Source organism: Heterodontus francisci, chromosome 14, assembly GCF_036365525.1.
Source record: "Heterodontus francisci isolate sHetFra1 chromosome 14, sHetFra1.hap1, whole genome shotgun sequence".
Lineage (NCBI taxonomy): Eukaryota > Metazoa > Chordata > Chondrichthyes > Heterodontiformes > Heterodontidae > Heterodontus > Heterodontus francisci.
Window position 1 is genome coordinate 35040998 of NC_090384.1, and position 27797 is coordinate 35068794.

The following is a 27797-nucleotide window of genomic DNA, read 5'->3' on the forward strand; positions in this document are numbered from 1 at the left end:
ATTCATTCTCGAAATGGTCACAACCGCACCCACACATGCATTCACACACACACACAAGAATAGATAGATAGGGAAAGGGTAAGTTGTCTGAAGTGAGGTAGGTGTTTGGGATTCATTGTAAACCCATTGAATCAGCTCGGAGAACAATTTCCCTTTTAAAGTTGGAGGCCTGGGTTATTTGTAGATTTTTCTGGTGGTGGAGACTTCAGTCTGGAGGCGGTGATCTCTTTCAGTTCTCTGCTGCAACAAGTTGAAGTGTTAAATTCATAGCAGGGCTCCTTCTTTGGCTTTTGCTGGATCTCTCACAGCTCTTGGCTGGATAGGCTTTCTGGTGTTTTTTCTGATCTCTCCTTCTCCAGAGAGCTGCTCTTTAAGGTAAAAATCTCTCACATGCTGCCACTGTTAGGAGATGCAGGGCCCCCTCCCTGTAGTGACCAAGAATGGCCAAGGATGTGGCTACTTCACACCTTCTTTGCTTCAGGAGAACCCTTCAATTCACAATGTCACTTGATAGGTTCCAGATAGGTGTAAGTGACATTTCTTAGCTTGAAATGTATCCTTTTGTCCTTAACAGACAGTAAGACAGTTTGACTGTACAGGTCCAGGTCGTTTGACCTTTGGCGGCCATTTTGCAGTTTATTGTCTACTTTTTTAAAGGAAAATTCAATTTTTATAACTCTTCAGTTTGGTTTCTTCATTTTCATTGCACTTCATGTGAGTGTGACAATGTCAGGAGGTTATTCTTTTCCCAGAGAATAGCAGACCTCTGGAGCGGGCTGCCGGTTCATGTGGTGGACCCAATTTATTGAATTCCTTCAAGTGAGAGATGGACCTCTTTCTGGCTGGATTGGAGATCACCTCTTATAAAAAATAGGTATTTCAGGGAATTTAGGGCCAGAGTAATTTTGATTGCCATGGGGAGTTCGGAGAGGAATTTCCCAGATTTCTTTTTCCCAATTTGGCCTGTGTTTTTTATCTGGTTTCTCGCCTCTCCCAGGAGATTGTATAGTTTTTGGGTGGTGTGGAGAATGTATTTTACAATTGTGTGGGACAAGCTGCATGGACAAAAGCTTCTTTTCAGGTCCATCATTGTTTGTATCGAGATTTGTGGTAATTTCACCTTTAATCAAAAACTCTAACATTTTTCTGAGCATAGACGTTACCTAACTGGCTTGTAAATGTCTGGTTTATCTGTCTCACACGTTAAAATAGGTACTATATTAGCCACTCTTCAGTACTCGGAACATATCTCCAAATTTCCAGGGCCTTGGCAAGTTCTTCCATATCCGTCACAATGTATCCCTTAGCGCTTGGCACATTGTCATCCTTTACCCTACAAACTAATCTAAACATTTTCCTTTTATTGATCAGAATCTCATTCACCTTCTCTCTAATATCTTTCTTTTTAGTACAACAACTTGCATTTGCATACCCTTAGTGTAACTTCACAAGAGTGTAACAAGGTAAGAATTGACTGAGTTAAAGAAAGACATATTTGGAAAGGTGACTAACAGAAAACAGAAAAATTTACGGCATTGAAGGAGGCCATCATGCTTGTTCCAGCCAAAAAAGAGTTATCCAGCCTAATCCCACTCTCCAGCTCTTGGTCTTTAACCTTGTAGGTTACAGTACTTCAAGTCCATATCCAAGTATTTTTTTTAATGCAATAAGCACTTCTGCCTTTACCACTCTGTCAGTCAGTGAGTTCCAGACCCTCACCACCCTCCAGATGAAAAAATTCTCCTCACCGCCCTCTAATTCTTCTACTGATTACTTTAAATCTGGGACCCCAGGTTTTTGTACTCTGTGCTGAAGGAAATAGTTCCTTCCTATCCACTCTACCTAGGCCCCTCATAAACTTATACACATCAATTAAATCTCCCCTCAGCCTCCCCTCTGAAAGCAATCCCAGCCTATCCAATCTTTCCTCATTGCTAAACTTCTCCATGGCTGGCAGCCTCCTTGTGAATCTCCTCTGTACCGTCGCTAGTCCAATCACATCCTTCCTATAATGGGGTGACCAAAACTATATGCAGTGCTCTAGCTGTGGTCTAACTAGTTATAGTTTTACACAGTCCTAGCATAACCTCCATGCTCTTATATTCTATGCCTTGGCCAATGAAGGAAAATATGCTGTATGCCTTCTAAACCGCCTTATCTACCTGTCCTGCGATGTTCAGGTATCTCTGAACATGCACTCCAAGGTCCCCCTGTTCCTCTACACTTCTCAGAAACCTACCATTTATTGTGTATTCCCTTGCCTTGTTTGCCTTCCCCAAATACATTACCTCACACATCTCCAGATTGAATTTCATTTGTCAGTTTTCTGCCCACCTGACCAGTCCACTGAAACTTTCCTGCAGTCTGTAGTTTTCTTCCTCAAAATCAAACACAAGGCCAATTTTCATATCATCTACAAACTTGTTAACCATGCACCCTATATTTAAGTCTAAATCATCAAACAGCTTGCTTGATTGGCACCCTGTACACCACCTTAAACATTAATTCCCGCCACCACCCATGCACAGTAGCAGCACCATGTACCATGGACAAGATCCACTGCAGCATTTCGCCAAGGCTTCATTGACAGCACCTTCCAAACCTCTACCGCCTAGAAAAACAAGGCAGAAGGAGCACAGGAACACCAACACCTGCAAGTTCCCCTCCAAGTCACACACCGTTCTGACTTGGAAATATATTGTGTCATGCAGGCCGCCACCTGCCAAGAATGAGGCACACATTATTTTGTCACATGAACATTAAAACTTAAAATTGCTGCTGGGAAGAAAAGAGGGCCTATCGCAAGGAATTGCCAGGCCCCTCGCCGCAAAGACCTTTTCTGCATAGTAACACATGGTACTTGGAACGGACAAAGAGGCCACTGCCTGATCCAGTTTAATCCACAATGGACTTTTGATTACCAGACATTGAAGGTGGAGAGGATAGCATTCCAGATTAACTGCTAAAATGGCCAAATACACAAACAGATGTGGTCAGACCAGTTTAGTCAAACTTACCACAGAGAATTTGAACTCAGAAAACTGTTTTGCTCCTGGACTGAAAAGACCTCTCTCCTGTATGCTCTCATCTCTTTCTCATGGAACTGAAGACACAATGAAGATACAGGAACCCCGAGAGAGAAATGTCTCCTACAGTGAACAAGGTTTAAGAAGAATACTAGGCCCCAACAAAAAACAAAAATTACCTACAAAAGGACTATACAGTGAGCTCGTAGCACTGTAACAAGATATTGTCTCAAACTGTTCTACTTATCTTTTCTTCTGCTCTTTTCTGTCTTTATTTGCATGTGCGTATCGCGTATCCATGCTAGTATGCTAGTGTGGGCGTGATGTGTATCTGTAGGCATTAACCAAATTAGAGTGCAAGTTTAGGTGTTAATAAAATTTCACTTTTCTTCTTTAAACCTAAGAAAACCTGTTTCTGCTCATTTCTTTGCCTTATATTTGGAAAGTGGTGAACAAGGATTCACCAAAGGGGAGCTCAAAACACAGTGTGTATAAAAATCAAACCCTGTTACAATAAGACCAGGTGAAGACAGTCAAAGACCCCTAGATACCTTTCTCACCTGGTCATAACAATTGCCATTCCTTCAATGTCACTGGGTCAAAATCCTGAAACTCCTGACCGAACAGCAATGTGGGTGTACCTACACCACATGGACTGCAGTGGTTCAAGAAGGTGGCTTACCACCACCTTCTCAAGGCTATTAGGGATGGGCAAGAAATACAGGACAGAAATGAGGTGGTCACACTGCAGGCTCAGACCCCACGGGCAAGAGAGGAATGGGTGACCACCAGGCAGAGCAAGAGGTCTAGGCAGGCAGTTTAGTAATCTCCTATGGCTACTCCCCTGCAAAACAGATATACTGCTTTGGATACTGTTGGGGGGAATGGCCTCTCAGGGGAAAGCCCAATTTGTTGCACCACGGTTGGCTCTGCTGCACAGGGGAGGAGTAAAAAATGTGGGAATGCAATAGTTGTAGGGAATTCAATTGTAAGGGGAATAGATAGGCATTTCTGTGGCCGCAAAAGAGACGACAGGATGGTATGTTGCCTCCCTGGTGTTAGGGTCAAGGATGTCTCAGAGAGGTTACAGGACATTCTGAAAGGGGAGGCTGAACAGCCAGTGGTCGTGGTACAAATTGGTACAAACGACATAGGTAAAAAAAAGGTTAATGTCCTAAAAGCAGAATACAGGGAGCTAGGAAGTAAGTTGAAAAGTAGGACCTCAAAGGTAGTGATCTCAGGATTACTACCAGCGCCACATGCTAGTCAGAGTAGAAATAGCAGGATATATCAGATGAATACGTGGCTGAAGAGATGGTGTGAGAGGGAGGGTTTTAGATTCCTGGGGTATTGGTACCTGTTCTGGGGGAGGTGGGACCAATACAAACTGGACGGGTTACACCTGGGCAGGACTGGGACTGATGTCCTCGGGGGAGTATTTGCGAGAGTGGTTGGGGAGGGTTTAAACTAAAATGGCAGGGGGATGGGAACCTTTGCAAGGAGTCAGAGGAGGGGGGATCAAAGACAAGAACAAAAGACAGTAAGGGGAATAAGAAAAGTGATAGGCAGAGAAATCAAGGGCCAGAATCAAACAGGGACACAGTGAAAAATATTGGGAAGAGGACAAGTAATGTTAAAAAGACAAGCCTTAAGGCTTTGTGCCTTAACGCGCAGAGCATTCGCAATAAAGTGGATGAATTAATTGTGCAAATAGATGTAAATGGGTATGATATAGTCAGGAGTACGGAGACATGGCTGCAAGGTGACCAGGGATGCGAAATGAACATCCAGGGATATTCAGTATTTAGGAAGGACTGACAAAAAGCAAAAGGCGGTGGAGTTGCATTGCTGGTTAAAGAGGAAATTAACGCAATAGTGAGGAAAGATATTAGCTCTGACGATGTGGAATCTGTATGGGTAGAGCTGAGAAACACTAAGGGGCAAAAAACGTTAGTGGGGGTTGTATATAGACCCCCAAACTGTAGTGGTGATGTTGGGAATGGCATTAAACAGGAAATTAGAGATGCATGCAATAAAGGAACATCTGTAATTATGGGTGATTTTAATCTGCATATAGATTGGGCAAATCAAATTAGTCGCAATACCGTCGAGGGGGAATTATTCGAGTGTATACGGGATGATTTTCTGGACCAATACGTTGAGGAACCAACTGGAGAACAGGCCATCCTAGACTGGGTATTGTGTAATGACAGAGGAATAATGGACAATCTAGTTGTGTGCGACCCCTTGGGGACGTGCGACCATAATAAAATAGAATTCTTCATCAAGATGGAGAGTGACATAGTTGATTCTGAGACAAGGGTCCTGAATCTTAGTAAAGGAAACTACGAAGGTATGAGGCGCGAGTTGGCCATGACGGATTGGGAAACGTTACTTAAAGGGATGACAGTGGATAGGCAATGGCAAACATTTAAGGAGTGCATGGATGAACTGCAACAATTGTTTATCCCGGTCTGGCGCAAAAGTAAAATGGGAAAGGTAGCCAAACCATGGCTTACAAGGGAAATTAGAGGTAGCATTAGATCCAAGGAAGAGGCATATAAATTTGCCAGGAAAAACAACAGACCTGAGGATTGGGAGCAGTTTAGAATTTAGCGAAAGAGGACCAAGGATTGATTAAGAAGGGGAAAACAGAATACGAAAGCAAGCTTGCGGGGAACATAAAAACTGACTGTAAAAGTTTCTATAGGCATGTGGAGCGAAAAAGATTGGTGAAGACAAATGTAGGTCTCTTACAGTCAGAAACAGGGGAATTTATTATGGGGAACAAAGAAATGGCTGACCAACTAAATGCATACTTTGGTTCTGTCTTCACAAAGAAGGACACAAATATCATACCAGAAATGTTGGGGAACACAGGGCTTAGTGAGAGAGAGGAACTGAAAGAAATCAGTATTAGTAAAGAAATGGTGTTGGAGAAATTGATGGGATTGAAGGCCGATAAATACCCAGGGCCTGATGGTATGCATCCCAGAGTATTTAATGAAGTGGCCCTAGAAATATTGGATGCATTGGTGGTCATCTTCCAAGATTCTATAGACTCTGGAACAGTTCCTACAGATTGGAGGGTAACTAATGTAACCTCACTATTTAAAAAGGGAGGTAGAGAGAAAGCAGGGAATTATAGACCAGTCAGCCTGACGTCGGTAGTGGGGAAAATTCTAGAGTCTATTATCAAAGATTTTATAGCAGAATACTTGGAGAACAGTGGTAGAATCGGACAGATGAAAATGTAATTTACTACTTGTGGAGTCTCATTCTTTCAGAATTTAATTATCATTGGAGATTTAAGAAAGCTGAAAAGTTTTTACCTTTGCTTTTTGTCTTTTTATCTCTTTCCCGCTTAGTCCCATTTTTATTTTCCTATCTTTATTTCGCTTTCCATTTTTTTATTCGTTCCTGGGATGGCAGGATGGTGGAACGGCGCAGTGGTTAGCACCACAGCCTCACAGCTCCAGTGACCCAGGTTCAGTTCTGGGTCCTGCCTGTGCAGAGTTTGCAAGTTCTCCCTGTGACCACATGGGTTTCCGCCAGGTGCTCTGGTTTCCTCCCACAGCCAAAGACTTGTAGGTTGATAGGTAAATTGGCCATTGTAAATTGCCCCTAGTGTAGGTAGGCGGTAGGAAAATTAAGGGAAGTTGGGGATGTGGTAGGAAATATGGGATTAATGTAGGATTAGTATAAATGGGTGGCTGAGGGTTAGCATAGACTCAGTGGGCCAAAGGGCCTATTTCAGTGCTGTATCTCTCTATGACTCTATGTGGGCATCACTGGCTAGGCCAGCATTTATTGCCCATCCCTAATTGCCCTTGAGAAAGTGATGTTGAGCTGCCATCTTGAACTGCTGCAGTCCATGTGGAGTAGGTACACCTACAGTGCTGTTAAGAAGGGAGTTCCAGGATTTTGACCCAGTGACAGTGAAGGAACAGCAATATAGTTCCAAGTCAGGATGGTGTGTGACTTAGAGGGGAACTTGTAGTGGGTTTGGAAGGTGCTGTGTAAGCAGCCTTGGTTGTATTGCTGCAGTGCATCTTATCGAGGGTACACACTGCTGCCACTGTGCATCGATGATGGAGGGAGTGAATGTTTGTAGATGGGGTGCCAATCAAGTCGGCTGCTTTGACCTGGATGGTGTCAAGCTTTTTGAGTGTTGTTGGAGCTGCACCCATCCAGACAAGTGGAGAGTATTCCATCAACCTCCTGACTTGTGCCTTGTAGATGGTGGACAGGCTTTGGGGAGTCAGGAGGTGAGTTACTCACTGCAGGATTCCTAGCCTCTGACCTGCTCTTGTAGCCACGGTATTTATATGGCTACTCCAGTTCAGCTTCTGGCCAATGGTAACCCCAGGATGTTGGTAGCGCAGGATTCAGCTATCGTAATGCTATTGAATGTCAAGGAGAGATGGTTAGATTCTCTCTTGTTGGAGATGGTCATTTTCTGGCACTTATGTGGCACGAATGTTACTTGCCACTTATCAGCCCAAGCCTGGATACTGTTCAGGTCTTGCTGCATTTTTACACAGACTGCTTCAGTATCTGAGGAGTCACAAATGGTGCTGAACATTGTGCAATCATCAGCGAACATTCCCACTTTTGACCTCATGATTGAAGGAGGTGATTATTTGAGTTTTGTGTGCAATATGGAAGGTCATTGATGAAGCAGCTGAAAATGGTTGGGCCGAGGACACAACCCTGAGGAACTCCTGCAGTGATGTCCTGGAGCTGAGATGATTGACCTCCAATAACCACAGCCATCTTCCTTTGCGCTAGATATGACTCCAACCAGTAGAGGGTTTTCCCACTGATTCCCAATGACTCCAGTTTTGCTAGGGCTCCTTGATGCCATACTCAGTCAAATGCTACTTTGATGTCAAGGGCAGTCACTCTCACCTCACCTCTTGAGTTCATCTCTTTTGTCCATGTTTGAACCAAGGCTGTAATGAGGTCTGGAGCTGAGTGGCCCTGGCAGAACCCAAACTGAGCGTCAGTGAGCAGGTTATTGCTGAGCAATTGCTGCTTGATAGCACTGTCGCCGACACCTTCCATCACTTTACTGATAATCGAGAGTAGGCTGATGGGGCGGTAATTGGCTGGCTTGGACCTGTCCTGCTTTTTGTGTACAGGACATACCTGGGCAATTTTCCACATTGCAGGATAGATGCCAGTGTTGTAGCTGTACTGGAACAGCTTGGCTAGGGGCGCGGAAAGTTCTGGAGCACAAGTCTACCGTACTGTTGCCGGAATGTTGTCAGGGCTCATAGCCTTTGCAGTATCCAGTGCCTTCAGTCATTTCTTGATATCACGTGGAGTGAATCGAATTGCTGAAGACTGGCATCTGTGATGCTGGGGACTTCAGGAGGAGGCCGAGATGGATCATCAACTCGGCAGTTCTGGCTGAAGATTGTTGCAGATGCTTCAGCCTTATCTTTTGCACTGATGTGCTGGACTCCCCCATTATTGAGGATGGGGATAATTGTGGAGCTACCTCCTCCAGTTAGTTGTTTAATTGTCCACCACCATTCACGACTAGATGTAGCAGGACTGTAGAGCTTAGATCTGATCCATTGGTTATGGGATTGCATAGCTGTCTATCGCATGCTGCTTTCAGTACATGATTTTACATTGGATTAATTATTCGAACTTACACTTACTGGTTTAGACTCTATGGGGCTAAATTTGATAGCCTATGAAAACGGGGATGGCGGTGCACAATTAACCCACATCAGTTGATTGAAATACAGGCAGCATGGCAGCTATGTGCTGCCTACTCATTATAATGATTTCTGTGTCCAGCCAGCACTAACCATCATGTTCACAAACAAAAACAAGAAATGCTGGATTCACTCAGCAGGTCTGGCAGCATCTGTGGAAAGAGAAGCAGAGTTAACGTTTCGGGTCAGTGACCCTTAACCATCATGTTCATTGGCTGCACACATCAGCAGGGTGCCCAAAACCATAACTTCCTAACACCACTTAAAGCTTGCCGAAACTGCTTAAAGCTAGCCATTTCTCTCAAAGGGGAGGTGCACTGTGGCTGGAGCAGGCGCTGGGATTCATGCATGAAATGAATCGGTCCTGGGAAATAGTAATGAATGGCACAACATCAGAGAGAGGGCTCCAAGGTTTTTGGACAAGCACTGGAGGTCTTAGTTGAGGATGTGGAAAGGAGGAGAAATGTTCTGTATCCTCAGGAGGGAAGGAGGCCCTCCATAAACACGGTCAAAAGGCAGTGGGAGCAGGTAGCTTTGGAGGTCAACACCAGGAGTCAAGCCCTGAGGACTTGAATACAAAGCCACAAGGATTCAGTGACCTCACATGAGTGGTCATGGTCAGTGAATGAATCTTCAAATGTCATATCCTACCAACTGCACCATGAGCTTCAGAGTATGCTCAAATCACAAACCCCTGTCACTCACCTACCAACAATCTTTATCAGTCAGGATTCATACTTTACATTCGTATGTTTCACCTCACCTTCATGCTGTAAGCATTGCTGTAAGTGTCGCATGCACATCTTACAGCTTGCACACACTGCTAGCTATTCAACTTTGACAGCCACATCACCCAAACAGATTGCAAAATACACACTGATACGCTTCCCTCTCACAGGAAAAGGTGGCACCAGGAGATAATGGGACAGGAACAGGGTAGCCAACACGATCCAACTCCCATAACGGAGTCAGTGCTGACCATATTGAAATGACCATTGCTGAGTCCATGCCCAGCTCTGGGGCTGAAACCATCAAAGATGATGGTATCTTCATACCTAATTCTCTGCCTCACATCTCACTTTTCCCTCCTGCCACAAACTCTTCTGATTTACTAGTTGCAGATGGTGTTATTGCGACCAGGTGAGAAGGGGTTGAGGGGTTCCCTCTCAGCCTTTGCGTGGTTTAACCTTAACAGGGTTTAATTTTAGAAACACTGTTTTTAGCTCCCCTTCAGTGAATCCTTGTTCACTGTTCCAATTGTAAGGCAAAGAAATCAGACAGGTTTCCTTGGATTTAAACAAGAAAGGCTGAAGTTTATTAACCTTAAACTCTAATCCGGTGAACGACTACGAATATGCGACCTAACCATGCTAGCATGCATATACGATAAACACAGATGCAGAGAGAGACAGAAAAAATAGAAAGAATAAAGGCAAAAAGTTTGAGGCAATATCTGTTAGCTATTTACTGTCCTTTGAGTTCAATGTGGAGTCTTTTGTTGCCGGTAATTCCTGCTGTTCATTGGGGCCCAGTTCACGCTTCAACTTGTTTCAGTGTAGGAGTCTTTTCTCTCTTGAGGTTTATGTGTCTTCCGTGGGTCCGGTGGCTTGGGAGAAAGCGAGAGAGAGACAGCCAGGAGAAAGGCTTTCTTCTTCCAGCTTCAGTTGCCAACTACCTTCTGTTCCTTTCTGTGTGGCACAATTCAAAACGCCGCAAGCTGCCTAGCAGGTTAGTCATGTCACTCGCTCCTTATTTGGAGTAGTCTCTCTTGCGAGATTTATGGATTGTATTATCTTAGCAGTCATAGAACCATAGAAAAATTACAGCACAGAAGGAGGCCATTCAGCCCGTCGTGTCCGTGCCAGCTGAAAGAAAAACTAGCTGCTCAATCTAATCCCACCTTCCAGCACCTGGTCCGTAGCCTTGCCGGTTACAGCACTTCGGGTACATGTCCAGGGACCTTTCAAAAGAATTGAGGGTTTCCGCCTCCACCACCATTCCTGGGAGTTAATTCCTGACACCCACCACCCTCTGGGTGAAAAGGTTTTTCCTCATGTCCCCTCTAATCCTTCTACCTATCACCTTAAATTTGTGCCCCTTGGTAATTGACCTCTCTGCTAGGGGAAACAGGTCCTGCCTGTCTCCTCTATCTAGGCCCCTCATAATTTTGTATACCTCTATTAAGTCACCCCTCAGCCTCCTCTGTTCTAAGGAAAACAACTCTAGCCGATCCAATCTTTCACATAGCTGCAACTTTCAAGCCCTAGCAACATTCTTCTAAATCTCCTCTGTACTCCCTACAGAGCAATTACATCCTTTCTGTAATGTGATAAGGTGAACTGTACACAATACTCCAACTGTGGCCTAACCAGCGTTAAATACAGTTCTAGCAGTACATCCCTGCTTTTGAACACAATACCTTGGCCAATAAAGGAAAGCATTCCACATGCCTTCTTCACCACTCTATCTACCTGTTTCCACCTTCAGGGACTTGTGGACATGCACTCCAAGGTCTCTCACTTTTTCTACCCCTCTCAATATCCTCCCGTTTATTGTGTATTCCCTCATTTTGTTTGCCTCCCCAAATGCATTACCTCACACTTATCTGGATTGAATTCCATTTGCCACTTTTCCGCCCACTCAACCAAACCATTGATATCTTTCTGGAGTCTACAGCTATCCTCTTCACTGTCAACTACATGGCCAATTTTTGTGTTATCAGCAAATTTCTCAATCATTCCTCCTACATTTAAGTCCAAATCATTAATATATACCACAAACAGCAAGGGACCCAATACTGAGCCCTGTGGAATGCCACTGGAAGCAGCTTTCCATTCACAAAAACATCCATCGACTACTACACTTTGCTTCCTGTCCCTGAGCCAATTCTGGATCCAACCTACCACATTCCCCTGTATCCCATGGGCTTTCATTTTATTGACCAGTCTGCCATGTGGGATCTTGTCAAATGCCTTACTAAAGTCCATGTAGACCACATCCACTGCACTACCCTCATCAATCCTTCCTCAAAAAACTCAGTTAAGTTAGTAAGACATGACCTTCCCTTAACAAATCCATGCTGACTATCTCTGATTAATCCGTGCCTTTCTAAATGGCAGTTTATCCAGTCCCTCAGAATAGATTCTAACAAGTTACCCACCACCGAGGCTGGACTGACTGGCCTATAATTATTTGGCCTATTCCTCGCACCCTTTTTAAGCAATGGTACAACATTCTCAGACCTCCAGTCGTCTGGTACCTATCCTGTATCTAGTGAAGATTTGAAGATGATCCTCAGCGCATCCGCTGTTTCCTCCCTGGTTTCTTTTGACAGCCTGGGATGCAATCCATCCGACCCTGGTAATTTATCCACTTTCAAGGATGTCAGACCCTCTAGTACTTCCTCTCTCATTAGGCTTATCGTATCTAATATTTCACACTCCTCCTTTTCAACTGTAATGTCTACATCACCCTCTCCTTTGTGAAGACAGAGACAAAAAACTCATTAAGAACCCTGCCCACATCTTCTGCATCCAAGCATAAGTTCCCTTGTATATCTCTGATAGGCCCTACCCTTTCCTTAGTTATCCTCTTGCTCTTAATGTCCTGATAAAACATCTTTGGGTTTTCCTTGATTTTACCTGCCAATAATTTTTTATGTCCTCTCTTTGTTTTTCTAATTTCCTTTTTTACTTCACACCTGCACTTTCTATACTCCTCAAGGCTTTCTAAAGTATTAAGATTTTTGTGATTGTCATAATCTTTCTTTTTCTGCTTTAACTTACCCTGTAAGCTTCTGGATAACTAGGGGGCTCTATATTTGACAATACCACCCTTTATCTTCATGGGGACATGCTTACACTATGCCTGTAGTATCGTGTTTTTGAATGCCTCTCACTGGTTTGCCACTGATTTTATTTCAAGTAGCTGTATCCAGTCCACTTTTGCCAGGCCACCTCTCAGTTTCTTAAAATTTGCCTTTCCCTAATTTTGAACTTTTACTCATGTTTTATCTTTGTCCTTTTCCATGATTATGCTAAAACTTATTGTATAATGGTCACTCTCTCCAAAATGATCACCCACTGCTACTTCCTCCACTTGCCCAGCTTCATTACTGAAGACTAAATCTAGAATTGCACCCCCTCTCATTCAGCTTGTTATGTGCTGGCTAAAAAAGTTACCTTGAATGTAGTTCAAGAATTTTGTCCCCTCTGTGCCCTTCACACTGTTTATATCCCAGTTGATATTGGGGTAGTTGAAATCCCCAACTATTATTTCCCTATAGTTTCTGCATTCAGAAATTTGCCGACATATTTTTTCTTCTACCGCCTTCTCACTATTTGGGGGTCTATAGTACACTCCTAGTAGTGTGGCTGCCCCTTTTTTATTTCTGAGTTCCACCGATATGGCGTCATTTGATGAATCATTTAGCATATTCCTAGAATGCACTTCCTTTCACCTTCACTGTCTGGTGATCAACATCTATTTGGGTTAATTGGAGCAGGGAATGGTCCTTTGTCTCCACAAGCAGTGTCTCTTAGTATGCAAAAGTCCTTCCAGCCAGTGTCTGGTGATCTTCAAACAAGTCATTTCTTCACTCCAGCAACAGTTTATCCTCAATGTTCATATGACAAAATTAATATCCCTCATTCTAGGCAGGTGGGGGACTGCATGACAGTGTAAACATGCACCTTTTACTTTTTCCTATTCCCCCACCCCTCACCCTAACCTTAGCCTTGTGTCATTTTCCTTTCAGATACCCAAAATTTGCAACCTTATCAGGCAGTAGAGGAACACCAAGAAGTGAGTGTTGGTGAAGATATAGCAGCATCACTTGAGTTCACACTTGCACCAAGCTCAGATACTCAGATTAGAGGTTGGATCAGCACATGGTGAGCCACTGGGCACAAGTGCGCTGCATCCAGGGCAGGGAGAAAGGATAACATGGGTATCAGCTTGCTGAGGGCTGAGATTACATATGGGTTCTGCTGCAGAGGACTCAGATGAGAACGTAAATTGGGGTGGCCTAAAGAAGAAGGCTGATGGATATGTACAACAAAATGCTTGGTTCATTGGGAAGCTGGCACAGTTGTGGACCCAGTCATGATGCAGCATCTGATGGCTGATGTCACAACATGCATTCTAGCACAAGAAGCAGCCACCCTACGTCTGAGTGCTGCCATGCAAGCACAGACTTCGGCCATCATGGCTATGGATTCCAGTGTTCTAAAGGGCCTGCAAGGTGTCACCGCAATACAGCAACCTGTCCTCCAAAAGATTACTAGGATTACTGAAGCACTGCCCCAGTGGAGTGGCAATGGCTCCATGTAGTACAAACCTGCTGTCCTCTCTCAGGATGACAGCATTCATCGTCTACCCTGCCACTCCACCAGCATTCTTGCTGTTGCTAGTCAACCAGCCAGCCCAGACTGTTACCGGCCATATGCCAAGATAGTGCAATCTGAAGCCGGGTCTTTTATGCCCAGAACTGCTTGTGGTCACCCTACAAGGTCATCTGCAGTCTCCTGAAATAAACGTCAGCAGCCTTCCAAGCCATGCTGCAGCAGCTGGGACAGCACTGTGTAGGAGCAGTAGGGCAGGCAAAGGCACATGGAAGACAGGCAGTAAGGGAATGCACAGGGGTGATTATTTGAGTTTTGTGTGCAATATGGAATGATTTCATTTATGAATTTAGTTTGGAATGTTTATTTTGTGGTGGCTTTTATTTTTGCATTGTAGCCAAGTAGACGCTGTAATGGTCATTGACACAGGGGCGTCAACTGGAGCATTGAGCTCCAAATTGGCACTGCTGATGTCAAATCAGTGTTGCACACTGATTAACATCATGATCTGCCAGCTCTGTGTGCTTAGGCCAGTCTTTAGCTACATGCGAACTAACTCCCTCACCAAGATGAAATCCCATGTGATTCACATCAGAAGTGTGTGCATGCCTGTGTGCATCGGACGTCATTTTGATCCCTGTACAGCACCTGTAGTGCTCAAACAACAGGCGCTACTGAGCCCAATTTCACACCGGTGTGTCTTGGTGAGGATTCTTCACTGTGACTGACTGAAGAGACACCTAGCTGCTTGCCCTACTCACATACACTACAGATCCCATGTAGAGGGTGCCACGCGGGAATTGCTCCCTAGTTACTCATGAGTTGCTGCTTAAAAACCTGTGAAAGGTCTGTGGGAAGCTGTAAGAGTGATGGACGACGAGCACCATTCCTTCGCCCTTGACCGCAAAATTCGGGCCAATGTGATCAGCACATCCTCTCTCAAAAAGTAAGTGACATCTATAGGTAAATATTTCCATTATGATTTCCATATGTAAAGGTATAGTTAAAAAAAGACTTGCATTTATCTAATGCCTTTCATGATCTCAGAAGGTCTCACAGTGCTTCAGAGACAATGGCAACCAATTTGCACCCAGCAAGGATCCACAAACAGCAGTATGATAAAAGACCAGTGTTACACCCACATGGTGTGACGTGGGTGTTTCCCACTGTTCAACTCCCCACTTGACCGCAGCAAGTGTATTTGTATTAAAAGTTTAGCCCCTTTATGTTTTATTTTTCAAATAAACAGACAGTGACAGGTTTTCTTGTAGGTTTTTAAAAACAGGAAGTCAAGTGTTTATTGATCAATATTCCTTATCCTGAAATTGTTGCAACCACATTCACTCTCACATTCGCTCACACACAAGATAAAATAGAGAGAAGGAAAAGAAGCAGAAATAAAAACAAGAAATGCTGGAACCACTCAGCAGGTCTGGCAGCATCTGTGGAAAGAGAAGCAGAGTTAACGTTTCGGGTCAGTGACCCTTCATCTAGCTCTCTCTCTGCTGTATGATATAGATCTCACATTTTTTCCAGCAGGGCATTTGTTTTCTGGCTATCTGGTATGCCAGCAGTTACAAGTAGCTACACCTTCTGGGCCGGTCTCTCTCTCTGCCTGTCTGGCTGTCTTTTTTAAGGTAAAACTGTCATCTCTCACCTCCTGTTAGGAGACGTTCTGGTTTCTTTCCCATGGTGGCTACTTCATGCTCAGTGGCCCATGATGTGGCTACTTCATGCCTCCTTTGTTTTAGAAGAAGACATTGAATTCTGGAATGTTTCTATGATGGATGCGAGATGGGTTTCCTTATCATCTTTTGGCTTTGAAGATTTGTCCTTTGCCTTTGTCAGACTATTTGAATGTACGAAAGGTTAATCCCCTTCTCTTCGGTGGCCATTTTGGACCATGTTCACTTTTTAAAAATAAAAATGTTCATTTCTAAAAACAAAGTCCGTTTTTTCATAACTCTTCAGAGTTACTCCGCGAATGTTGTATTATCGCACCTCCGATATGTGTGACACCATATAATTTGTTTAGTGAATGTTAGCTGAGGGATAAATATTGGTCAGGATACAAGGAGGAGCTTCCCTGCTTTTCCTCTAAATAGTGGCATGGAATCTTTCACGTCCCGCTGAGAGGCCAGAGAGGGCCTCAGTTTAATACCTCAGGTTTAGTTTCCACTTCACTCTAATTAGCGATGTGTTAATACGGCAACTAGTGTAACACTTCTGCCTTTGTGCCAAGAAAATCAGGGCTAGTGTGTGGAGTCAGGCTAATGCAGAATTTCACATTGTATCTCAGGTTTTCTAACCTTCAGGTAAAACTACTGGTTAGAGGCAAGCTGGGAGCACTCAAAACCCATCCGTTTACACAGAGTTAAAATCGGGCCAATTGTTACTCTTCAGTGATATTGTGAAGTTCTGCTTTTTTCAAGCTTCAGGATTATTATGTAGTAATCCAGATGAATATGCGGCGCCTTTAATAAATTTGGTAAAAGAGGAAATTCCAAAATAGTGGATGGTTAATTTTTACTCAACATGTATAATTTTCTCCAAAATGTACTCTTAGTGCTTGCTGTTTTTTTGAGACAAAATGGTCCAAACCGTATTATTTAAAGAAACACAGTCTTTGAAAAAAATTGCTGAAGAACTGCTCAAATATGATTGTGGAAAAAATGGTACATAGTCAGCTCTTCTTTCTCTCTACAATGAAGACCTTTAAATTGTAGCCGTTATTTATTGCATTCCATTGAGACATTCTGCTTCACTCCGCATAATACTACGCCTGGAGTATAATGTGGGAAAGTGTGAACTTGTCCACTTTGGCTGGAAGAGTAGAAAAGCAACATATTATTTAAATGGAGAGAGATTGCAGAACTCTGAGATGCAGAGGGATCTGGGTGTCCTAGTACACAAAACACAAAAAGTTAGTATGCAGGTACAGCAAGTGATTAAGAAGGCAAATGCAATGTTGTAGTTTATTGCAAGGGGAATAGAATATAAAAGTAGAGATGTTTTGCTACAGTTGTACAGGGCTTTTGTGAGACAACATCTAGAGTATTGTGTACAGTTTTGGTATCCTTACTTAAGAAAGGATTGCATTGGAAGCAGTTCAGAAAATTTTCCCTTGACTGATTCCTGGGATGAGGGGGTTATTTTATGAGGAAAGGTTGGACAGGTTGGGTCTGTATTCATTGGAGCTTAGAGGATGAGAGGTGACCTTATTGAAACATGTAAGATCCTGAGGGGACCTGACGGGATGGATGTTGAAAGGATATTTCCCCTTGTGGGAGAGACTAAAACTAGGGGGCAGTGTTTAAAAATAAGGGTTCTCCCATTTAAGACAGAGATGAGGAGAAATTTGTTCTCTGAGGGTCATGAGTCTGTGGAACTGTTTTCCTTGGAGAGAAGTGGAGGCAGGGCCATTGAATGTTTTTAAAGCAGAGGATGACAGATTCTTGACAAATAAGGGAGTCAAAGGGTATCTGGTAGGCAGGAAAGTGGAGCTGAGTCCACAAACAAATCAGCCATCATCCTATAGAACGGCGGCGGATCAGGCTCGAGGGGCTGAATAGCTTACTGCTGTTCCTAGTACGTATGTTTGAATGTGCCCGTCCCCTGAAAATGTGGTTTCTTCCCATTATGGTCGTGGCAAATTCAAATATCGTTTGTAGGTTCTCCTGTCAGAACTTGAGCCAAAGTGCACATTTCAAAAGCTGTTTGTTTTGCAGCGATACAGACTTTGCTGTTGAATTCTTGATGCCACTGGAGACTGTATAACTCATTTAGAGATCAGCTTCAGATAAGCTGTTGTACACTGGAAAAGTTGTCGCATTTAAATCATACAGAAGGAAGAATTCAAGGAGTTGAAATCTAATGAAACCTGGTACGGAACACATCTGATTGAAATCCCTGTTGACAGGAAGTCTGGCACTGTAATATTTGCAAAACTGCTTTCCCTTCACAAAGGAAGCCTTTTTAAGGTTCAGAATTTCTTAACTGTTGGTTGGAATATATGAATAGGCTTTCAAAGGGAGACTTCATTTCAATGAAAGTTTCTTTTGCAGTGTTGGATGAGTGGCACTATGTATTGCTGTTGGACTTAGTTGCTGTTTCTCTTTAAATGTGTTTACGGACATAAAGAGTACATTCTGAAGCCTGATTGCAAACCAGGTAAACAGCATGTACAATGTTCTAAAAGAGGTGATGCTTTGCAGCATGAACTCATGTTGCCCCATCATGGGTAAGTGCTAAGCAGAGTGCAGGCAATTCTGCATCAGGATGTGAGCATTGGGACATGAGGTGAATTAGAACTGTTACCAGGGTGATGCCATCTACCTCCCACTGTAAGTCATTGAATGAGGTCAGGAAGACATATAGCTAGTGAACTCGCAGACTGCTTCCTAATGTTACAATTAGGATTATTTCTTTATTCTCATCACTCCTGAACCACTGACAACAGAATTAAGCAACCTAATCCAAGACCCAAAGTAAATGTTTTCACTCAGTGATGCTGGTGATCAACATAGCCTGAAAGTATGAAACATTGTCAACATTACTCCTCAGTTAAAAATAACCCACTGACCTTTGCATCCCACAGGTGCCTTGGAATAAATGCCTCTATTGCCCAGGGGAAACTAATAGTTTGAGGACGATAAGTCAATGGGTACTCAGGTGGGCTAGGTGGCTTTATGGTCAGCTTCACAAATGGAGTGTCTCAGCTTGGATGAGTTAGCACTCTTTCCTCTTGGTCAGAAAGTTTTGGGTTGCAGGCCCGTACCAGAACTTGAATGAGTAATCTAGACAGATCCTTAAGATGCAGAAGCACAGCATTGCTGAAGGTTGCAGTCCTTCTTTTGAAACATTCAAGGTCCTATTTCACTGTTCTGGTGGTCCACATCAAAGATCTCATCGCATTATGTGAAAAAGAGTGGGGGAGTTCTCCCAGTGGCCTGACCACATTCCTCCCTCAACCAACACCATCAAGGTATCTTGTTGCTGTTTGTGGAATACTGATGTTGCAGCATGATTTCTGCATTTGCCTACATGATACTAGTTACTACACTTCAAAATTAATTCATTATGTTTGGAGCACTTTGGGATGTTTTAAAGTGATGAGGTGTTACATAACTCTAATCATTATATATTTGGATCATATTCTAGTCCCAGAAAACAAACAGAGCTGATTTGGTCATTTTGTCAGAGTGACATGAGACCTGTAGAAATCTAATGGTTAACCCTACTGATATTTCACTCGGTGGGTTATGAGTGAGTTTTAGTTATTCAATGCGTGGGAGGTCTTGGATTGCCAGTTTGATCTCTGGTCATGGACTGAGCTAGCGACCTCAGCTAGTGGTTCCAATTGGCCCCTGTGCCCCAGCAAGGGTCCCCACTCCTGATAGCTATCCTGTGAACCCCTATTGAGAAAGTGCATGTAGCTGGATATTGGATGAGGTCAAGATTGAGGTAACTTGGGATTTCCCACAGATTAATAGTATGGCAAAACTGGCTGTCTGGGGTCATAAGTGAAAAGTGGCCACTGGGATGAGATACCAGAGGGCTTCTGCAATGAGGAATTGTACCCCAGGATGAGTCTAGGTGAAAGAGACAAAAGAGGAAAGATTGTGTGAAAATAAATAAGCCAATTATGCTGAAGAGCACAAATTCAATATTAAAGAATGGTGAAAGTTTTTTTTTAAAGGGTGTCTTGAGCTCTTCTGTGGAGAGACTTAATTTGCATGGTCCTCCACTACCATAAATTGCATTAACAACTGGAACCCCACTTCATGATTGACATGCTGGAAAATATCTCTCCACCTGCTTACTGATTTTTTTTCTCTTCCAGTGGCGGCCATTTCTCCCTGGAGTGAAGTTTGAAATTATCGATTCACCGCACATCTCTCTGTACACAGGTAAATATAACCAATTCCTTTTTCCCAATTCAATTCCTTTGACATGGAATTCTTGGCACTTAAAATCTGGGTTGATTTTTGTGACTGCCAAAATTGCCATTTAACAACAATGGCTCCACTCAAAGGCTCCCAGATTCTTATATGGATGTTTATTAGAACACTACTGTTGCATTTTCCTTCCTGTTATATTGGAAAATGCAATGCAAAAAAGAAGAATGAAAGATATCGATGCAAACGCTTAAATTCCTAATAAAATGCTGGCAATGCACAACAGGTCCAACTAGATCAGAAAGAAAAATAAGAGGTTAATATTTCATGTGTTGCCCATCCAAATTGTCTCAGATGCTACAGATTTTCGACATTTATTGTTTTCAAAGCAACCACGTAAAATCAAGTATGAAATAAATGCAATGTTCGCTGAAATATGGCCCTGCCTCTCAGGGACAGTTAGGACCTCTGTTACTGGGCTTCCAACAGAAGAAGTAAGTTGACATGGTTATGGATATCTAAAAATACAAATAGCTGTAAATATTTTCCTCTCCCTAAGAATGCATTGGGGGGGGGGGGGGCCTGTGATGAGGCGAATACTGAGCTTTTATTTTACTCATTTATTCCATTGTAAGAAACTAAATAGCTCTGCCATTCAAGGTAACAGCAATCACCCTCCAGGGATTGAGGGTTGGTTATATTTAACAGCCTTTTATAGACTCGCCCTTAAATATTAATACCAGTGCACTTGTCTCTGCTTTGCTCTATGCAATGTATTTGTTATTCTTCTGCTTCTCTGCTTGCTCTGTGCATCTGTCACTGTCACTACCACTGCCTGCTCTGTATTTCCAGTTGCCACTCACCTCTGCCCACGCTCTGCCATTGTCATCTGTTCAGTGACTATTGTTCTGCAAGCTCTATGCTGCTAATTTCCCTTCTTCTCTTCCCGTCTTCCCTTCCCTTCTTATTGCTTGTCAAACACCGCTGCCTGTGATTTTTATTTTTTAAGGGACTTTGGTTCCAATATTTACTGGGGCGGAGTTTTAGAATGGGATGGACGACAGGAGCGAGTAAGGATTGTGGTGGAGAAACCCAGAAGTGTGGGTTTCCCCAAATGCCATGGAGTTTTAACTCCAAGGTGCTTGTATTTTCTTTCCCCCGATTGCCCGCCCAAAAGCCAGCCTGATTAATAGGCTTGGCTGCCTGTCGGGCAAGGAAGGCTTCGGAAAAGGCCACAGCCGAGGCACAGGTATGTTTACTGGTGGTGGGGGGAAAGATTGCAGTGGGATCAGGGGTGATCATCGAAAATGAGGATTGCCAGGCAAGCTGACAGTTCGTAGAGGGAGGTTAGTGGTTGTAGGTTGGTGCTTAGTGATTGTTGGGGGAATTCTGGGGAGTCAGTGATGTTCCGAAGAGAGCTGGCATGAGTTGAATGGCCTCCTATACCGTAAATGGCTCTGACTCTATGGGCTGGATTTTATGCATCTGCCACCGGGAATGGCAGTGGGCGGAAAAAATAGCAGTCCACATGTGTGGGCCGTGTGCCACCACTATAACCATGATCTTCCTTGTGGTGGCCCAGATATGCCAGTCGGGCTGTTCGCTCCCCAATCACATGGATTCTGACAGGAAAGTGAAGGCACGTTAATGCTAGCTGCCACTCAGCAGATCACAGCCTGATGGTAAGATTGGAGTCAATTTTATTTAAATGTTTGCATTCTGCTAATTTTAATATTTTAATCCAGGTCCTGTCGCCCAGCTGTCAGAGGGCCGCCACGGAACCTCACCAACACTGGGAAGATCAGGCTCGGCCCTCCTGGCTTGGGCTCCATGGCGGGCCACTGCTGGAATGATCTTCCAGCCGCCGCCCCCATGCCACGGAGCCCGACGTCAGGTGCTTTGTAAAATCCCGGCCTTTGGGTTTCGGGGGAGATCTAGAGGCGATCGATGAATGGGGCATAGTGGTGGGTGGTAAATGTGGAGGTGAGGTTGAGGGGGAGTAAGCTTGTTGGGCCTGAAGGAAACTCTTCTGCTCCTGCTGCCCCATAAGCAGTGCTATAAAGGCATTTACCTTATTGATCCACCCTTCTCTTTTCCATTTACCTGATGGGTTTCCTGAGGCCCAGAAAGCCTAATCAACGTGTGTTAAGCCCTGTTAAAATGAAGGATTGCAACCCTTTTAAAAGAATTCAACAACCAACCTGCCCCCTGGGAGTAGGTTGGTTACCCGGCCCTCGTCCCTCCTCCATAGAAACCTGAAGTGGGTGGGTTTGAGACTGATTGGGTGCCTGTTTGAAATTTTGAACATTTTTACTTCCCACCTGACCCAAATCTACTGGTTTTTGGAGGTTAAATTTATCCACTTTGCCTTTGAGAAAAAAGTGTTTGCCAAAGTGTTTGTGTGTGAATCCTAAGCACATTTTAAATTAAGCCACTATTTGCTTTTAGCCATGATGGCTGCGGTGAATTAATCAAGTAATACTAGGACTAATGTGATGCAACCTATTTCTCTTCTGCACGGTTTTGAGTGATTAAGAGGCCGTGTGTGCTGTCAGTACAGGGAGTGAAACGATTCACCATTTTCCACTGCATATGTTTTAAGTTCAATTAATATTCAACAGTTCACAGAGTTGTTGTTTAGTACCTTTCTCCCCACCCCTCCTAAAAAAGACATTAAAAACAAAGACACAACAGTAATAATTGCAATCATGAAAAGATCAGCACACTTGGCCACTTTCCAATTTAAAATCCTCTTCCCAGATGCAGCAGTGAGGCAATAAATCAAGTCATTAGTAAAACGGGAGTTAATTCTCTGAAAATAACTATTATCCCATGTACTTGCAAAAAATCAGCCTGCTAGTTTCCCTGATTCCCTGGAGGATATGCTTTGTTTGCGTGTTTCTTGCTGTTTAAATCCTGGCCTAACTTGAACATCGATTTTCAGAACCCTTCGAATTCAGTGGGGCCTGGAAACACCTTTATAATTGCAAAACTCCCATGTCATGATAAGACTTTCCAGTTTATATGAAGATTCAGGGGTATGAAATTTGGGGGAGGGTAGCAAATAGGATTAAAATGTTGGTTAGAAGGAACAAATTAAATCAAAGGTGTTGTGGGCAGGTTTTCAGAGTGGTTGGAAGTGGATAAAAGTGTTCCACAGGGTTAAGTTCTGAGGTCACTTCTGTTCATTCTATACATCAATGATTTGGATATAGGCCGAGAGGGAGTGGTGTCAAAATGTGCAGATGATACCGAAACATGAAGTATAGTTAATTCTTTACAAGGCCAAATGAAGCAAAAAAGGGATTATTGATAAGATGGAGAAATGAGCTAAAAAGTGGCAGATGGAATTCAGTAAGTGTGAGGTGATGCAATTTGGTAAAAATAAACAATACAGTAGTTATATTCTGAATTGAAGTAGATTCATGTGCTGTGGACGACCATTTGCTGGTGCAGCTCATAGGATATTAAAGGCAGCACCTCAGGTCGGTACAGCTACAAAAAAAGCTAATAGGCATCTAGGTTTTTATCTCGAGATAGAATATAAAAGCCACAAGGTAATGGTAAAGATATATAAAATTTTAATCAGACCTCAGTTAGAGTACTGTGTACAGTATTAGGCTCCATACTATAGGGAGGATATTGAAGCTTTTTAGGGAAGGTACAACACAGATTTACCAAGATACTGCCTGGTATGAGCAAATACAATTAAGACGGAAAAATGGTGGGGTTTTTTGCTGATAATAGTGCAAAATGAAAGAAGTGTTTAAAATTATGAAAATTATAGGGCAAGGTAAATGGAAGCAGATTGATTCCAGTAAAGTGATCTAGAATGAAGGGCCATAGATACAAATTAAATATGAGAGATTGGTAGGTCCCCCCCCGCCCCGCAACAGTATCCAAAACGGTATACTTATTATTGAGGGGAACGGCCACAGGGGATCCCTGCACTGTGCGCCTATTCCCTTTCCCTCCCCTGATGGTCACCCAGCTACCTTTATCCTGTAACTTAGGTGTCACTACTTCCCTATAACTGCTCTCTATCACCCCCTCAGCCTCCCGAATTATCTGAAGTTAATCCAGCTCCAGCTCCAGTGCTGAATTTGAACATAGGCTTTCAAGGCGAGAGGACCATCTCCCCTTGACATTCAATGACATTAACATCGCTGAATCCCCCACTATCAACATCATAGGGGCTACCATTGACCAGAAACTGAACTGGAGTAGCCACATAAATACCATGACTACAAGAGCAGGTCAGAGACTAGGAATCCTGCGGCGAGTAGCTCACCTTCTGACTCCCAGAGCCTGTCCACCATCTACAAGACACAAGTCAGGAGTGTGATGGAATGCTCTCCACTTGCCTGGATGGGTGCAGCTCCAACACTCAAGAAGCTTGATATCATCCAGGACAAAGCAGCCCACTTGATTGGCACACCATCCACAAACATTCATTCCCTCCACCACCGACGCACAGTGGCAGAAGTGTGTACCATCTACAAGATGCACTGCAGCAACGCACCAAGGCTCCTTCGACAGCACCTTCCAAATACGCGTCCTCTACCACCTAGAAGGACAAGGGCAGCAAATGCATGGGAACACCACCATCTGCAAGTTCCCCTCCAAGTCACACACCATCCTGACTTGTAACTATATCGCCATTCCTTCACTGTCGCTGGGTCAAAATCCTGGAACTCCCTTCCTAACAGCACTATAGGTGTACCTACCCCACATAGACTGCAGCAGTTCAAGAAGGCAGCTCACCACCACTTTCTCAAGGGCAATTAGGGATGGGCAATAAATGCTGGCCTGGCCAGCGATGCCACATCCCACGAATGAGTAAAAAACAAGTACCAGTTGCCATTTTAATCATTGTTAATACTGAGGATAAATTTGGAAATTCAAGTATTTGTAGTCATACCATAATGTGTACACTTATTTTGTCATGGGATGGAATGCTAATTGTAAGCACAATAATTAATTCAAGTTTAAGGCCCCAAAGCTCCTGTATTCCTCTCATATTCAGAAAGCTTTCCCTCACATTCTGCATTATTCTTAGAAAGTATTTTAGGCAATTACTGAGCTAGAACCCAAGGGCTACTGAATCGGTTTCCCAATTGGAATCACACAGTACATGATCGATATACTGGAGGAAGAGGCCCAATAGGAGGAGAAGTCAGATTAATCACTAGACTACCTCAGAACTATTGATTCAGCAGGATCTGTACATCCAGGTGCATTTTTCAACCTATTTCCCAGGGGCCCTGTTCCAAGAGTGTGCTGTTTATAAAAATGCAGTTCATTTGCCAAAATGGGCTCAACTTCTTGCATGTGAACTCACAACATGCTGGGAGCTGTCATGATGCTGTCTTACCTAGTAAGTCTTACCTAGTAAGTCTCACGTCTCAGTTCTGTTTAACATGGAAGGCATGGGCCAATGTGGCAGCTCTGTGAAAAGAGATACTCACGACTCCCATGAGTCTTGGCACCACTTCATAGGATCAGCAGCCCTCCAGAGGAGCACTACAATGAAGCAGATATGAAGACAAAGGATATAATGTGAGGAAGACATTGGAATGCTCAAAGGAAGGTTCCAGTATCTGGGTAGGTAAGGAGATGCCTTATAGTATGCACCTTGAATTGTTGTGTGCTTAGCAACTTTGCAATCAGAAAAGGATTGGGGTATATATCCCACATGATGCCAGAGAGTCTGTTGATGACACTGCTGGTACTGTAGGCCAGCCCATGAAGAATAAGAAGTGGACGCAATGGCAACAGATGATGGACACCTAAAAGACAGATTTTTCAGCACACCTTCACAGGTGAAAGCAGCACTACTTTTTGAAACTTCCATCCCACCGCAGATCTGCCTCCTGTTACCATACTCTCAAGGATCTATGTAAAATCCTTGATTCTTACAGCAAGCCATCACATCTTAATCTTGACCATACAATCAGCACATTATCTGTCCCCCAACTGAAAAAAATCAAACACCAAATAGTCCTTATATCAAATATTCCTCTGACTTATTGCAACTTTTACTATAAAACTAGTATGGTTTTCTAACTGTGCACATCCCTTGTGACTATGCAAATTTCTCAGTGCCCTATTCTTACACTTCGATGTGCTAACTGAAGATTCTGCTATGTAGAATGCTACTGCAAAGTATTATGAGCCTCTTAAGATTTAAGTGGCCCTTCTCTCAGGGCCCCTAAATTCTGGGATAGACATGCGATGGGCTGCTTAGCAATCTGGTTCTGCAAAGATCAAGGCTTCTGGCGAAAGCCAATGGTGTGCTCTTCTGTGCTGCTTCCATGAGAGATTTCAGCCTGTAAGCCACACACAGCTTTTCCACTGATACTGGGAGCAGCATTCTAGTTACCAGAGATAAGGGGATGAACAGACTTCACAGAATCAGAAACAGCCTTCAATCCCTGGGAGAGAGTGAACTAAATATTCTTTACTTCCTTTGAGGTGCTACTTTGTTTACTTTGATACCTTTTTACAAACGTTATAACTCCAAAGTACAAAATTCAATTTGATAAGCACTTTGTCCACACTTCTCACTGTGTTGAAATCAGGACTTACATATCTCAATCTTCCCAGAATCTGAAATTTATAGTACTCCCTATTCCAGCAGTCTTCCCTTCCTTCTGCAAATGACAGATTTTTTGGGGCATGAATTTTCGAAGTCCCTTCAAAGCCAGGAATGGAGGCGGTGTGCCCCGGAAATACTGACACCGGTTACCAGTGGGAGTCCTCCGTGGGCCACAGATCCCCCACAGAGGACGGACCATGGCCCCCCCAAGTCCGCAGGTAGGGCGCCTCATTTTACAAGGCGCCCTCCCCACGTAGCAGAGGCCCCCCGTCTCTGGTAAGATCCCATCAGTGGTGGGAAATGGCCCTTATTTGGCTGTTAATAGGATACTTGGGGGCCTCAATTGGCCTCTGAGTGGGAAGGCCGTTGTTGTCCTATTCTGACCCTGGTAAGATCACATGGCAATGGGGAGGCAATGGGCCCTCTGTCCCGCCACCCGTCGTGATTGTCGGTACCCCCTCGCCTCTGGCCCCTCCTCAGGGGGACCCATAAAATCCAGCCCATCTTCTCAGCATCTACCCGGTCAAGCCCCCTCAGAATCCTATATATTTCAATAAGATCACCTTTCATTCTTCTAAACTCCAATGAGTATAGGCCCAATCTGCTCAACCTTTCCTCATAAGACAACCCCTTCATTCCAGGAATCAATCTAGTGAACCTTCTCTGAACTGCTTCCAATACAAGTATGTCCATCCTTAAGTAAGGAGAGCAAAAACTGTGCACAGTACTCTAGGTGCAGTCTCACCAATGACCTGTACAGTTGTAGCAAGATTTCCCTACCTTTATATCCTTCCCCTAGCAATAAATGCCAACATTCCATTTGCCTTCCTAATTACTTGCTGTATCTGCATGCTACCTTTTTGTGATTCATGTACAAGGACAACCAGATCCCTGTGTACCACTTTTTTTTCCAAAAATATACTTTATTCATAAAAATCTGTAAAAATGCATTACAAAACAGCACCAAATTGACATTCCAAAAAGTGCAAAGGAAATCAGTTTTCTTCAATACAGGAGTGAGTTGTCTCACAACCCTTCCATTCCATTTTACATGCCATGTACATTTTACAGCAAACCCATATTTGGTGTATACAGCCCAAGAGGCTTCCCATGGGTCCAGCCCCTCAGTTCACCTTGGTGGAAGGACCTTACACAGTGGTCTTTCCCCATTGAGCCTTTGCAGCGGCTGCCCCAAGCTTTAG

At 43.6% G+C, this 27797-nt stretch overlaps 1 protein-coding gene across 4 annotated transcripts in view; it reads left to right on the forward strand.

Moving 5' to 3' along the window:
• The window catches only part of b4galnt4a (beta-1,4-N-acetyl-galactosaminyl transferase 4a), a 973366-nt gene that overhangs the window by 732251 nt on the left and 213318 nt on the right, over positions 1 to 27797 (forward strand). For all 4 annotated transcript variants that reach the window (XR_010976333.1, XM_068045982.1, XM_068045983.1 and 1 more), the window contains exon 9: positions 19943 to 20009. Coding sequence is in view for 3 of the 4 variants with exons in the window: in XM_068045982.1 (XP_067902083.1) it covers positions 19943 to 20009 (67 nt within the window). In the remaining variant the exon portion in view is untranslated. The remainder of the gene's footprint in view (positions 1 to 19942; positions 20010 to 27797) is intronic.